Source organism: Eleutherodactylus coqui, chromosome 5, assembly GCF_035609145.1.
Source record: "Eleutherodactylus coqui strain aEleCoq1 chromosome 5, aEleCoq1.hap1, whole genome shotgun sequence".
Taxonomy (NCBI): Eukaryota; Metazoa; Chordata; class Amphibia; order Anura; family Eleutherodactylidae; genus Eleutherodactylus; species Eleutherodactylus coqui.
Window position 1 is genome coordinate 143,356,838 of NC_089841.1, and position 14,797 is coordinate 143,371,634.

The following is a 14,797-nucleotide window of genomic DNA, read 5'->3' on the forward strand; positions in this document are numbered from 1 at the left end:
ATGATTAATTGTTAATAGATCTTACATCTTGAATCAGGCTTTTCAGAAAGTTTGCTTTGTGTCGCAGAGGATCATGGACTAATCCATCACAAAAGGACACTACACCATGCGGGAAGTTGTGCTGTGCAAGCCATGCTACCACTCTTTGCTTCTGCATGTCAGGTCTGCCTGTCACATAAATAATGAGGTAGCCAAGATCTTGCCAGTGCCTAGGGGGAACATGAAGGAGATGTTAAAAAGGTTCCGGCTGTACATGATTTATAGCAAACTAATTCCTATACAGTGAAGAAGCAGACCTCACTACGTCTACTGCTCCTGCCCTGACTTTGGGATCACTGCCCATAATGGAAACGCTGGCAGCAAAAGATCCATCGATGCTGAACACTACAAATTCTGTTCCTTTTGGTAAAACATGGAGGTAGCTGTCAGCAAATGTATGGTCTCCCCTAAAAGAAAAACACAAAACATGTTTAAGTTAGGCACTTACACTATTTTACGGTTACACAAGCTCAAAAGTGTTGCAGATTACAATTTCTTGCTTAGGCCTCATGCCCACGGCTGGGTCAGATTCCGCCATAGACCCCACTCTCCTCTCCAGATCCGCGGCAAGTCTCTGCAGGTGCGCATGCGCAGTGAAAAGCATGAGGCGCCAGCGCTGGGCGGTGATGCAATTTCCCGCGATACTTCCGCTGTGCTCACAGTTTGAAGTATCGCAGGGCAGTAGGCTTCCATTGACTGCAATTTTTCACGATGATTAGAACATGCCGCGATTCTCCCCCGCGAGCAGAAAAATTGCAGTTGATTTCCACTTGTGGGCAGAGGAGAATCTGTTGACCCAGCATGTCTATGGACGTCTATTGCTGTGGGATTCGCAGCAGGTGTCTGGCCGAGAATCACGCAGAGATTATCCGTCTGTGGGCATTCGGCCTTAGGCCTCCCTCACACAGGCTTTCTTGTACAGTGTTTAGTGCTGCCTTTTCAGTACTGCACTAAACGCTTTACAAGGCTCCTATTCATTTCAATGGGGCTGTTCACACAAGTGTCAAAACGCAGCGTCTTTAACACTGCGCTTTGACAGCGATGCATGTTCTATCTTTGGCCATTTTCAGCTGTGCGTCGTTTATTGAAATGAATGGGCAGCGGTTTCAGCGCTGCTGAAAATGTACCACAACTTAGTACCACATCTTTGGCAGCGCTAAATGCAAGCGCTAGCTACACTACCTAAAAAAAAATATCAATACTCACCTAGCTGGTGCCATCCAAGTCCCTCTCGCTGCTCTCCGGAGCTCCAGGCGCTTATCATCGCCGACTGAACATCTTTTGCTAGTGATGTGGTTTGAAGACCCCGCCTCCAGCAAGAGATTGATCTGACTGGCTGAGCCAGCGCTGGATGCACCAATTACAGCCATTCAATGCATCCAGCACTGGCTGTGATTGGCTGAGCTAGCTGACTCAGTGCAATCTCTTGCTATAGCCGGGGTCTGTCGGCGCTGACACATGTCCGGAGTTCTGGAGAGCAACGGCAGGGACCCCGGAAGCGGCAGCTAGGTGAGTATTGAATTAAATTTTTTTTTTGCTGTTTCCTGAAAAAGGGAGGCCTTAAAGGGAATGTGTCAACAGAAAATGAACTGTTGTGTAAATCAAGCTTTTATTTTAAACAATTTTAAATAATGTTTGGTCACAATCTAAGTTTGTAAAAAATCTTAAAGTCCTGCATTTTTACCACTGACCACAGAGCCTAATAATAGTCTGACACTTTCTGTTCTGTAGGCAAAACTTTTCAGCAGTCATCTCATTATCATCACAGGCAGGATTACAATGGAAGATAACTCCTATATATAGATAACAAAGCTTATCTACTCCCCCTGCACAGGTCATAGAGCAGTGATGGCGAACCTTTTAGAGACAGAGTGCCCAAACTGCAATCCAAAACCTACTTATTTATCGCAAAGTGCCAACATGTTGACGTATGATTTTACCCCCGCGGCCCTTGCCGGTATTCACTAACGTGGTGAGCGGTCGACGGCGACACGTGCCAGCAGGAGGGCTCTGCATGCCACCTCTGGCACGCGTGTCATATAGCATGCCTAGAACGGTCTTCCATAGAAGCCAATGGGTCACTTCATGTTCACTGTGTGAATGGCCCACGATTTCTGCTGTAAAGCATACCTATGCAGCTAGGGCAAGATAGCAGCCCCCATGGTCATATACAGACAAAATCAGAGGGATCCACACTCTAACCCCGCCCCCTCATCACTCTCAGGAAAGCCCTCTAGCCCCGCCTCCTATCTCTCCAAATACAGGGAGATATGTAAGAGATCCCCTGTAGCTCCGCCCCATCTCTCTCCTCACTATGATGGATTCCAAAGCTTTTTCACAATATTCTCCCATTGATTCTGACGGGGCAGGCACTGCAGCCGCCAGCCCTATTGAAAACAATGGGGCGATAACGCAGATTTTTAAGCGCAACTTGGAGTGAGTGAAAACATCACAAATGAGAATAAAACCATTCAAAATCATTGGTTTTAAAATCATGTGTTTTCACTCTCGCAGCACAGGAAAATCTATCGCCTGTTTTCTCAAACATAATAAAATGAATAAAATATTTACTCTATATTTCGGCACAATACCTGACAACCATTTTAAGAGGATATACCCCAACTCCAAGTTTCTTATGTTCCGGAATCACATAGGAAATCCTACCACTGCTGTTAGTTATTTCAGTATCAAAGAAAACCCATTCTCCAGAAGGTGGTTGAGTCATAATATGAATATCCACCTAGAAAAAACAAACATACATAAAATAAGAATGCTACAAACTTACGAACACATGATCGCTTTCAGAAATTCTGATTGGCTATGTGGGACCATGTGATCTATGATGTCACTCCAGAAACTATTTTGCTTGCAATTTCAATGTTATTTGTATTTGTTGTACTTTTTAATTAATGCAGTTCATATGCATAAAAATAATTGTTTTCACAGCAACTTTTGTTGCTTTTAGCAAAACACTTGCTCATAGAGGCGTAACTATAGGGGATGCAGTTGCGCCCAGGAGCTTTAGGGGGCCCATAAGGTCTCTCCTCTCCGGGGAGCCCAGTAGTATGAATAAAGCATTATAGTTGGGGGGCCCATTACAGGTTTTGCATTGAGGCCCAGGAGCTTCAAGTTACGTCTCTGCTTGCACACTTATCAATTTTCCCACATTGTCCTAGAGTCCTACAGAATTGGGGAGATCTCCCAGCAGTGAAAGCAACTGTTAGGTTGTGCTCCTGGGACCTGTAGTTCTATGGGTTTTCAGGAGCACACTGCCACAGGATGAGATGTTTGAGCTGGCTGGGTGTGGAGTTCTCCAGCCAGCCAATCACCACTGATCTGCTGCATATATATACTAGAGGGGCTGGTATTTAGAACAGTATTGATTTTTTTAATGTGAAAAGTGGAAGTTTTTTTTTTTAGTTTAATTTTTTAAGTATTATAAAAAATATGAACTTGTTATCGTCTGATCACTGGTACAATGTACTGCAATACTTAAAGACTCTGTCACTATGTTTTTGCAGCCCTTGCTGAGAGCACCATAAGGTAGTGCCTGATTACAGCGATGGGTCTGCTGTGTAGATCTGTGTACTAGATTTGGAGAAACTTGAATTTAAATAGTTTTAGCCAGACACAGAACTAGTTCTGCATATTCATGCACTCCAATCAATGATTGTCAGCTCTCTATGCACAGTAATAGGCAGACAACTGTCAATCATTGGCTGGAAGGTGGGATGGGTGTAGCTAGATGCAGCTCATGAATATTCAGGACTACTCTAAATAGTCCTCTATGTATGTGCTGCTACTGATAAAAGGCAACTTTATTAAAAACTCTACACAACAGACATAAAACGGATCAGTGTGACAGGTTCTACCTTATGCTGCTCTCGCTGAGGAGGTGCAAAAACATGGGAACAAAGGCTCTTTAGGGATTGCAGTATATAGTACTTTATCCAGCAGGGCTTAATGAGCTGAAAGCCATAGCAGTAATAGCAGTAACTATTTGTGTGATGGTCGTTGCATTTTTGTGCGTAACTCTGCGTGTTTTACTGCATTTTTTGTGTGGGCAAGTCGTGTGCATTTGCATGTGCAAAAAAGCCCACAACCACGCTCCCATTGATTGCAATGGCCAATTAGTGTAATTAGATGAATGTCACGTATTTTTTCGCGCAAACTAAATGTGCACGCAAAATATGCCCATCAATTAACCCATTGAAATCAATGGTCTCTATTCACTGTGTATTGCGCGTTCAAATTTTGCGTGCGCAATACGCTGCATGAATATGTTCGTGTGAATAAACTGCAGAATTGGCAGTACAAGTCATATGGATGAGATTTAACAAATGTTATCCACATGGTATGGAAAAATACTAAACAGCATCTGCAGAACTGACATCCATAACATGTCAATTGTTTGCTATGGATTTGACGCTTTGCAATCTACTGCAAATCTGCAACAAAATGTGCATGTAATACCTGTGGGTTTTGATGTGGATCTGCCAAGAAAACCTGCAGTGGAAATTACATTTCATATGGACATAACCTTGTCAGCGTCCACACTTAGGCCGCCTGCAGATGGGCGGGTCTGATCCGGCTGTGAGGATTCTCGCCGCGGGACCCGACCCGAGCGCCTGCAGAGAGTGGCGCGTACTCGCCCGCGGCTCCGGCTGTTTGATGTGCCGGCTTGCCGGGCAGCCGGCGCATGTGCAGACCAGAGCCGGCGGCCGGGCAGTGACGTTTCTGTGTGGGGATATAGAGCATGCCGCGGTTTGTTTGCCGCGGGAGATTTCGCGTGGACAAACCGCGGCCGTCTGCCTAAGATTGCATTTGCTAACGCAATCCTATGGCAGCTTCCGCCCGTCTGCAGGCGGCCTTAGAGAAAAAAAAAAATACCAGGGGTGCTCGGTAGGGCAAGGACCCATTCAGATATGCTTGGGAGGCTCTGTTCAGAGCCTCAGGCACAAAATAAAAAATGCCAGTTGGACGCACCCCATTATAGTCAATCGGATCCTTGCAGCGCTGTTTTGTTCCAGTATTTTCATTGCCCGGCTCAGAGGATGGAGATGAACAACAGTAACAGACCAGATTAGCATGGTGCAGATGTGAATGGGGCCTAACAGTGTTTGCACACCTTTACTAGGTACACAGCAATGAGAGTAGCTGTACCAGAATAGGAAGCAGCACGCCCTGGGATGGGGATTCTTCGGCTTGGTGTTCAGGGAATGTGAAGGCTCAGGATTAGAGATGAGCAAGCATACTCGCTAAGGGCAAATACTCAAGCGAGTATTGCCTTTTGCGAGTACCTGCCCGCTTGTCTCAAAAGATTTGGGTGCCGGCGGGGAGGAACGGGGGTAGATTTCTCTCTCTCTCTTCCCCCGGCTCACCCTGCTCACTCCCGCAACTCACCCTCGCCGGCACCTGAATCTTTTGAGACGAGCGGGCAAGTACTCGCAAAAGGCAATACTCGCTTGAGTATTTGCCCTTAGCGAGTACGCTCGCTCATCTCTAGTCAGGATGCATTACTATAATATTGGCGGCTGCGGAGGATCAGTGTGAGGAGTTATAGCTGCGGCTTGAACTTTCATACATATTGGGTCGCACAGCCGATGAGCTCATATTGACAGAGTGATGTGATCTGTATTAAAGTTGAAGCTGCAGTTATAACTCCTCACACTGATCCTCCGTGGCCCCTGACATTACAGTAATAAATCCTGCAGACAGTGAGAGAAACATATTGACTTCAGATTCTTCTACAGCAGGGGTGTCAAACTCATTTTCACCAAGGGCCACACTGACATTATAGTTACCTTCAAAAGGCAGTTTGTAATTGTAAGACTGTACTTTAAAGGATATATTAAACAAGGGGCGAAGGAAGAACAGACAGACTAGAGCAAGGTTCTAGTCCAGAAAAATTAGAGCACAAGTCCCCCACCACAGTTGCTTGACTCTAAACTGCCAGGTAAAGGAAAGTAAAAGTTATGGGAGTTAGCAGAACCTGGTGAAAGGTTCCCAAAATTTTTCCTAGGGCAGAGCCCCTACTCACTGGGTTAGACAGCAGTATAACACAAGTGCTCTCTGATCTGTGCAGTAGGCTCACAGGATATGGACAGGCAGGCAGGCAGGCAGGAACAGAATGGTGGAGAGAAACAGCCTGGTTGTACAAGCTGCCACACAGCAAGTCTCAGCAAGCAGCAGTTTGGTGTTTGGCGATTCCTTAATGTATGCTGATTATCTGAATTGTATGGAATGCTGACATGGTACATTTTTTAAATTTAGGTCCCTACGATGCTCTGAGTTCAGATCAGTAAACCCCATGGATGGGCTGTGACACACATCCGTATTATGGATACAAAAATGCGGTTGTAATAAGCTTGTCTAAAACCAGCCTATGGCTGTATCCACATACAGTGGTGTTTGGGCCTTTGCATTATATTGCAGCAGCCACCAGATGTTATACTGCAGTGAATGGAATTTAACGAACAAGCAGCTACTCTCCTTTTTTGCGATCAGATAGAGCAATTAGTGCGCAGGAGGACACCTGTTCATCGCAGGGCGAAGCATATACAGGCCAAACACAATCAAAATCATCTAGTATAGAACGGTGCTATATAGTTATATTGTATGAGTCAGCCTCTTTGTAAAAATCCTGCAAATTGAGTGAAATGATGACAGCGGAGGGCGGCACTGGACAGGCCATTTACATCATAGTTGCATTATTCATTATTCACTGGTTTTTTTGCAGCTTTTGTGATGTATAAATAATAAAAATACAATATCATTTTATTGGTTTATTGGTTAACCAGAAAAATTATATTTGCAAATTTTCGGAATACAAATTGTTCTTTATTAGGCAGACTAACAAATGTGCAACTGAAAAAAAAGCACAACATTTTAATGATGTTCTAACAAGACATTGTACATAACCTGTCTGATAAAGGAGCCTTAGTGCTCCAAAAGCTTGCCAATATAAGTTTTCCGGTTGGCTAATAAAGATATCCCCTACATATACAGTACTTTAGCCTTTCAGTACAAGAGTATTTAACATCACATATTTTTCTGGGTAACATGGTACCACAATATTTTTGGTTATTACAGTTTTAAAGCTTGAAACAACCGTTACTTATCATATGCTGAAACTATGATATCATATTTAGAATATTGCCTGTAAGGCCATAATTCACAAGTTTTTGTGTAGAAACCAGGCATCATATAAAAAATGCTACTGAGCTGTACATTCTTAGAAATACTTGGCCCAGTGTAATTACTTATCAAGCCAGCAGAGGGTGCAGACCTGACCAGTGGAAGCTTTACCAGGATTACATAGGGTATATTTTGGGAATATATCCTATGTAATGGGGTAAGGTTATATGTATTACAATAGTACTGCTAAGTGATATAGACTAAAAGTAAATCATAGTTCATTATAATTGCATTACTAAGGCTGCATTCACACAGAGACTTTACTATTCAAAAAAAAAAAAGAGTTTTCTGGCCAGTTAACTGTCTTACATGCTTTGTAACACATTTACTATGTATTCTTAAACACTTTCGGATAGTTTTTCTGAAAAGGGGCATGACATAAATTGTGTCAGAAACTGTACCAAAATGACCTTGACAGATGTATACAGAAAGTAAGTGGAGGTGCTGCCAGCCAAGTGACCCACCATTAGTGGGCAGACTAAATATGTGGGAGACAAAAGCTGGGGCCCTGGCACAACTCAGCAATGAAAGTCATAAGCCAATAGGATGAAATATCCAACTTCTTTTTAATTTAATGTAATTAAAAACCAACAAAAGATACGGGGAGAAACATCACTCTTGGAGTATTGGAGTTATGAACCTAAAAGTGCTGGTGACAACCGTGAGCAGAGATGAACAGGGCTGTGATACCACAGGAGAACTTAGACTAGACAGCCTTAAAAATTCAACAGACTTCTTATTCAGCAGAGCCAATATGATAAATCTGGTGCATTTTAAGACTGCGTAAACGTTTAGACAGTATAAGTACATAAGCCCGTAGAGTTTAGGTGTATTTTCCTTATGAGGTGTTTTTGCCTAGCTATAACCACCGCATCTAGTTGATTATGGTTAGCCTATAGGAAAAAGTTTCTTACCTTCTCTGTAGCCGCTGGCTTATTATTATTTTTTAAACAATTCTCAGCTTGTGCTGTTTTGCCCCACAGACTTCAATAGTCTTTGGATTTTTTTCCCAAAGCTGCCACCTGCAACACTAGCTCTTTACTGGGGGTACTGGAAGTGGGACCACCAGCCATGATCTGATCGCCACAGTCTGTAGAGGTTTGCCTCTAAGGAGACAACCTCTTAAATGTTTACAGAGGTGTTTTTTAAATTCTCACTACTGCTGTATGCATAAACTGATGATTATTTCACACCTTTATAAATATGGTTTATGTGGAAATATTATTTAAACAATATGTACTTTAAAAAGAGAGACAGAGTTGTGCATCTGGAAAATTATACTGTTAATGCAAATTATAACACCAGATTATAACTGCAGATTATAACACCAGCTACTAAGAAAATCTTTACAATCTTTTAACATGTGCAGTGAAGATAGTAGACCCTTGTGACGTGAAAGAACTAGATGTAAAATGTGGGACTGAGCCTTAAAGAAAGAAAAGACCTCAATGGATCACCACTGATGAAGATCTTCCACCAGGGTGACAAGGAGGCCCCCTCAAGGGGTCTTGACACAGAGAAGGAGGCCCTCAACTCAAAAGGCTGGCACAGGGAGCCCCCCCCCCCCCACACACACACACACACATAGTGAGGGAGGTTCCCCAAGAGGGGCTGGCACAGAGAAGGCCCCTCAAACACAGTGAGGGAGGCTGCCTATCACCCAACAGGGGCTGGCCCAGAGAGGAATACCCTTACAAATGCGGGCGGACCCCAGGAGACCTGCCGACTCAAGGGAGAACAGCAGAGAAACCCTCCATATCCAAGGGGAACCAGCACAAAGGAGGGGATCCCCCACCCAAGTGATGATGGCACAGAGAAGGAGGCTCCCCATCCAAGGGGGGCTGACACAGTGAAGGAAGGGGACCAAAAAAAAGAGGAACAGTGTGTGAGTATTTTCCATGTAAGCAACATGTCTATATGGCTGCTGAACGTGCATTGTAGTTCAGATTTTTCAGCTATTAAAGCATTTTACCCTGAAAACATTGTAACATAATTTGTATTAGTTATTCTGTTAAAATAAACTCATACGTTAAAATAGGAGATTTGTCATCTCTTTTGATATGTCTGTTTTACTAAATACTTGTATTGCTCGTGAAATAATTCTGGAACATCTTTACTATGCTTAGTGCTATTCCTCTTAGGAACTGTGAGGCATATGCATTAACACCATGCCAGATTTCTGGTGTACAAAAGCCACAATTTAGTGCGAACACCATTGTAGAACCTTTGGCAGGCCCTATAGAGCACATAACATACAAACTTTTACATTTATCTACATATGTATATGCATTCCCTAACCCACATTAGAGATATGCCAAGAAAGCAGACATCTAATATCCTTTCATTAGCACCTTTTCCCTGCAAGTTAGTATTTTGAGTAAGAGTTAAAAATGATATGCCCGTATAACCCACCTTTTCCCCAGTGAGTGTGACCATGTCCAGAGGGCCATACATAAACCTTCCAGTGAGAGTCTGAGGTCCATCTTCATTGGCTACAGCATCATTAATTCTATGGTTTGCAGCAACATTCTGAAAGGCAAAAGTGAGATTAAAAATGAATGTATACAAGAGGAGGGGTGTCCTACGGGGTCAATTCAGGTCAGATGTCTGTTACAATGAAGCACATTGTTACTCTCATTTTTCAGCCTTCCGTACAAACATGAGATGCCATCCAGTTGGTCACCTATTTTATAAATCCCAACAGTAAGACACTCCCAGGCGTAGAGTACAAGAAATATACAGAAACCAAGGATTCACGATTTTTTTGACCCACATTTAACACAACAGTTGATGAGATGCCACAACATTATACATTATGTGCTGGAATAGTACGGTAAATACAGACTTGATCTTTCCTCTGCTGGAAAGAACAACCTGCTTCTCCTTTTCCATGATGGAATGGAGTACTCATCAAAAAACTGCACTGATCAGACTCTTCACTTGGCTTTACTTGTCAACTAGGAAGGTGACAATTCTGCAAGCAGAAAGTTGTGTGCGTGCCACACTAACTAGATTCACAAGATACATGTAACTCAAAAGCTACAGGTTGGGGGACCACCAAAACCATAAGTAACTAAATATGAACTCTAAAGTTGTCCTGTATTACTATAATGGAACTGAACTTGGTAACAGCTTGGCTGCAGTGCATTTATATGTCATTACAATTTATATTATACATTTTTTTCCAAAACGATAACATTTATAAAAGGGCTAAAGAATAGATCATTTATGTATCAAGTTAATGGGATATTTAGAATTATTTAAAAAACTGCACAAAGAGTAGAGGGTGGTTAAAAATAATAAATTCATACTTGCCACTCCAGTCAAGCACCACGACTCCTGTATTTACTGCTGGTCTTTGTTTACATTGGCTACCATGATTACGCTCCATGTACACGTGACAGCTGCAGCCATTCACTGACCTCAGCGGTTTACAACTGAAGACTGTTGAAGCCAGTGATTAGTTGCAGCGGTCAAGTGTTTATGTAGATACATCACCGCTGCACATTGTCAACAAAGATTGGTGGTGAGGACAGAAGTGTGAGCACTGGACTGGCAGAGGAATGGAGCGGTGAGTATAACTTGATTTGTGGCTTTTAATCCCTCACTACCCTCTTTGCATTTTTATTTAACTCAGGCAACCCCTACCAAAAAGTAATTTACAGTTAGTGTTTGAGTTACCCTTAGTTTCACATGTGTTCGTTTCCTTAGCCATTTCTCTCTTGGTTTTGAAGGACTAAAGACAGAAACTTCTTTCCCAACCAACTCTAAGACGCTTGCTGTTTCATGCCTCATAACCTGAAATTAAATAACACATGACTATTAATGTAGCTGGCAGTGCTAATATTGATAAATAATGTAGGAACAATAGTAGAGGTCGATGAGGAGAAAGCAAATTTATTGAATAGTTTTTTTCTCCAGTATATTCACAGAGAAAAAGGAAATGTCAGATGAGATGCAAAGTGATAAAGTGAACTCTCCACCAAATGTAACCAGTATAACCCACAAAGAAGCGCAGAAGATTAAAATAAACAAATTCTAGGGTCCTGATGGCATACACCCCTGGGTTCTAAGGGAATTAAAGGCTAATTTAGGCACAACGATTTTCGCTAAAAAATCGTTCAAAGCCATCTTTTGAGCGATAATCGTTGTGTCTAACTGCACTGACATTGTGCAGTTTTCGTTAAGGAATCGCTGGTCTTTCAGCATGCTGAAAGATCAACGATCAGTTATCAGGAATTCCTAGCGGCATACAGCTGATACTATTGTTTCAGCTGTAGCCAGACGGGGTATGAAGAACACAGCTGTCCAGCTGTGTTCTTCATCCCCCGCTCGGAGCACTCAGCTGTATAACAGCCAGGCGCTCCGTGCAGATAACAGCTGGATGCAGAAGACAAGCAGCCCTGCTTGTCTCCTGCATTCCTTGCTAGGAGCGCAAGGTGATTGCTCAACGTTTGAGCGATCACCTTGCGCTGTAAAAGCACACAACGATTATCACTCAAAAGATATTTTGAGCAATAATTGTTGTGTCTAAACCAGGCTTAAATAATGTGATAGACAGACCATGGTTACTTATATTTAAGGACTCTATAGTGACAGGGTCTGTTCCACTAGATTAGAGCATAGCCAATGCAGTGCCAATATTCAAAAAAAAAAGGGGTCCAAAAGGAAACCCAGAAATTAAAGGCTGGTAAGTCCTATTTCTATTGTAAGTAAAATGTTTGAAGGATTTCTAAGCAGTGCTATCCTGAAGTACATCAATGAAAATTACTATATAACTCATTATCATCATGGGATTATGAGTAGAGATGAGCGAACGTACTCGGTAAGGGCGATTTCGCAATCGAGCACCGCGATTTTCGAGTACTTCACTACTCGGGTGAAAAGTACTCGGGTGCGCTGTGGGGCGGGGGGTTGCAGAGGGGAGTGGGGGGGGGGGTAGCAGCGGGGAACAGGGGGGAGCCCTCTCTCTCTCCCTCTCCCCCACTGCAACCCCCCGCTCACCCACAGCGCACCCGAGTACTTTTCACCCGAGTAGTGAAGTACTCGAAAATCGCGGTGCTCGATTGCGAAATCGCCCTTACCGAGTACGTTCGCTCATCTCTAATTATGAGGCATCACTCCTTTGAAACCAATTTGCTCAGCTTCTATGAGGAGATAAGTTCTAGACTGGACTGGGGAGAGTCGTTGGATCTTGTGTATCTGGAGTTTTCAAAAGCATTCAATACTGTGCCGAATAAAAGGTTGGTATACAAGATGAAAATGTTTGGTGTTGGTAAGAATGTGGGTAAATAAGCAACCGGCTTAATGAAAAAAAGCAGATGGTGGTTATTAATACTACATACTCTGATTAGGTCACACTTACTAGTGGGTTACCACAGAGGTCAGTATTGGGCCCTATTCTTTTTATATATTCATTAATGAGCTGGTAGAAGAATGGCACAGTAAAATGATTACTTTGCATAATTTTATATAATCTGCAAATATAGCTCACGCAAGAGAGGACGGAAGGCAGTTACAAATTGATCTGAATAAGTTGGGGGCTTGGGCAGAAAAGTGGCAAATGAGGTTTAACACTGATAAAAGTAAGGTTATGCACATGGGCAGAGGAAATACATGTCACCATTACACACTACATGGAAAACCATTGAGTAACACTGACATGGAAAACGACTTGGGGATTTTAATTAACTGCAAAGGTAACTAGAGAAACCAGTGTCAAGCAGCTGCTGCCAAGGCAAATAGGGCACATCAAAACAGGTATAGGGGTACATGATGAGAACATTGTTCTTCCTTTTTATAAATCACTGGTCACACTACAAATAGAATATTCTGTACAGTTTGGGACACTAATATTTAACCGCTTCCCACAACGATTTAAATATTTAAACTACTTCCCGCAACTGGATGTACCCTTACGTCATGGGGATAGCGCGAGATCATAAGAGATCCCACGCTATCCGGCAGCGGAAGCCGGCTGTCACTCATCAAGCATAAAAACAAATGGGTGCAGACTGGAGATAGGTTGCCACAGAGGAAACTGCAGGAGCAGCAGCCACAAGCTGTCATAAGAAAAAAAACAACCCAAAAGAACTGGATACCAGAACTGGAGAAGCAATATAGTGGCACGATTGGCAAACAGCTTCCAGCTGGGTGCAGAAGTCAGGAAGTGTTAATTCCGGAGATGCTGGAGCAAAATAAATGCAAACTCAGGTAACACAGGGCAGAGCAGCAGACCTGTCTACTATACCTAACACCATCACAGCATCACATGCAAAAAATATTCGACTTGCTTAAACTCCGCAAAGATGCAGCTTCCCCCCCCCCCATTTTCAGTTCCCCCCCCCCCCCCATTTTCAGTTTTTCCGCCCCACTTTTAAGAAAATCATAAGTTTTATTTATCTACTAGCTTACCCATCGCGCGTTGCTGCGAAGACAGACATACATATATACATTCGTTTTTATATATATAGATAACCAATCACAGCGCAGCTTTCAAGTTACCTCAGCGGTATAATATATAACAACCAGACATCAGGAAGTAAGAGAATTAGCTTCCATACGTAAAATTTGGACGCTAATTCTTTAGCGTTTAGAATTGAATGATCGAGTTGGGACCCATTAACTTTTTCTATTTATGACATAATCAATGCTCATGCCAAATTTCAAGTTTCTATGACATTGGAAAGTGAGAGAATTAGATTCCGTACGTAAAATTTGGACGCTAATTCTTTGGCGCTTAGAATTGAATAATCAGGTTGGGACTCATTACCTTTTCCTATTTATGACATAATCATGGCTTGTGCCAAATTTCAAGTTTCTATGACATTGGGAAGTGAGAGAATTATATTCCGTACGTAAAATTTGGACGCTAATTCTTTGGCGCTTAGAATTGAATAATTGAGTTGGGACCCATTAGCTTTTCCTATTTATGACATAATCAATGCTCATGCCAAATTTCAAGTTTCTATGACATTGGAAAGTGAGAGAATTAGATTCCGTACATAAAATTTGGACGCTAATTCTTTGGCGCTTAGAATTGAATAATCGGGTTGGGACTAGAGATGAGCGAACGTACTCGGATAGGCACTACTCGTCCGAGTAATGTGCCTTATCCGAGTACCGCTGTGTTCGTGCTGAAAGATTCGGGGCGCTCCGCTGCTGACAGGTGAGTCGCAGCGGGGAGCGGGGCAGAGCGGCCGGGAGAGAAGGAGAGAAAGATCTCCCCTCCGTTCCTCCCCGCTCTCCCCTGCAGCTCCCCGCTCCGCAGCGCGTGCCGAATCTTTCAGCACGAGTACAGCGGTACTCGGATAAGGCACATTACTCGGACGAGTAGTGCCTATCCGAGTACGTTCGCTCATCTCTAGTTGGGACCCATTACCTTTTCCTATTTATGACATAATCATGGCTTGTGCCAAATTTCAAGTTTCTATGACATTGGGAAGTGAGAGAATTATATTCCGTACGTAAAATTTGGACGCTAATTCTTTGGCGCTTAGAATTGAATAATTGAGTTGGGACCCATTAGCTTTTCCTATTTATGACATAATCAATGCTCATG

The 14,797-nt window shown here is 42.9% G+C and overlaps 1 protein-coding gene across 6 annotated transcripts in view; it reads right to left on the reverse strand.

Annotated features, from left to right (window-relative positions):
- The window catches only part of PITPNM2 (phosphatidylinositol transfer protein membrane associated 2), a 286,382-nt gene that overhangs the window by 9,194 nt on the left and 262,391 nt on the right, over positions 1-14,797 (reverse strand). For all 6 annotated transcript variants that reach the window (XM_066603332.1, XM_066603333.1, XM_066603334.1 and 3 more), the window contains 5 exons: positions 10,918-11,034; positions 9,649-9,765; positions 2,631-2,779; positions 297-446; positions 26-209 (listed from right to left, as the gene is read on the reverse strand). In XM_066603332.1, the coding sequence (XP_066459429.1) occupies positions 26-209; positions 297-446; positions 2,631-2,779; positions 9,649-9,765; positions 10,918-11,034 (717 nt within the window). The remainder of the gene's footprint in view (positions 1-25; positions 210-296; positions 447-2,630; positions 2,780-9,648; positions 9,766-10,917; positions 11,035-14,797) is intronic.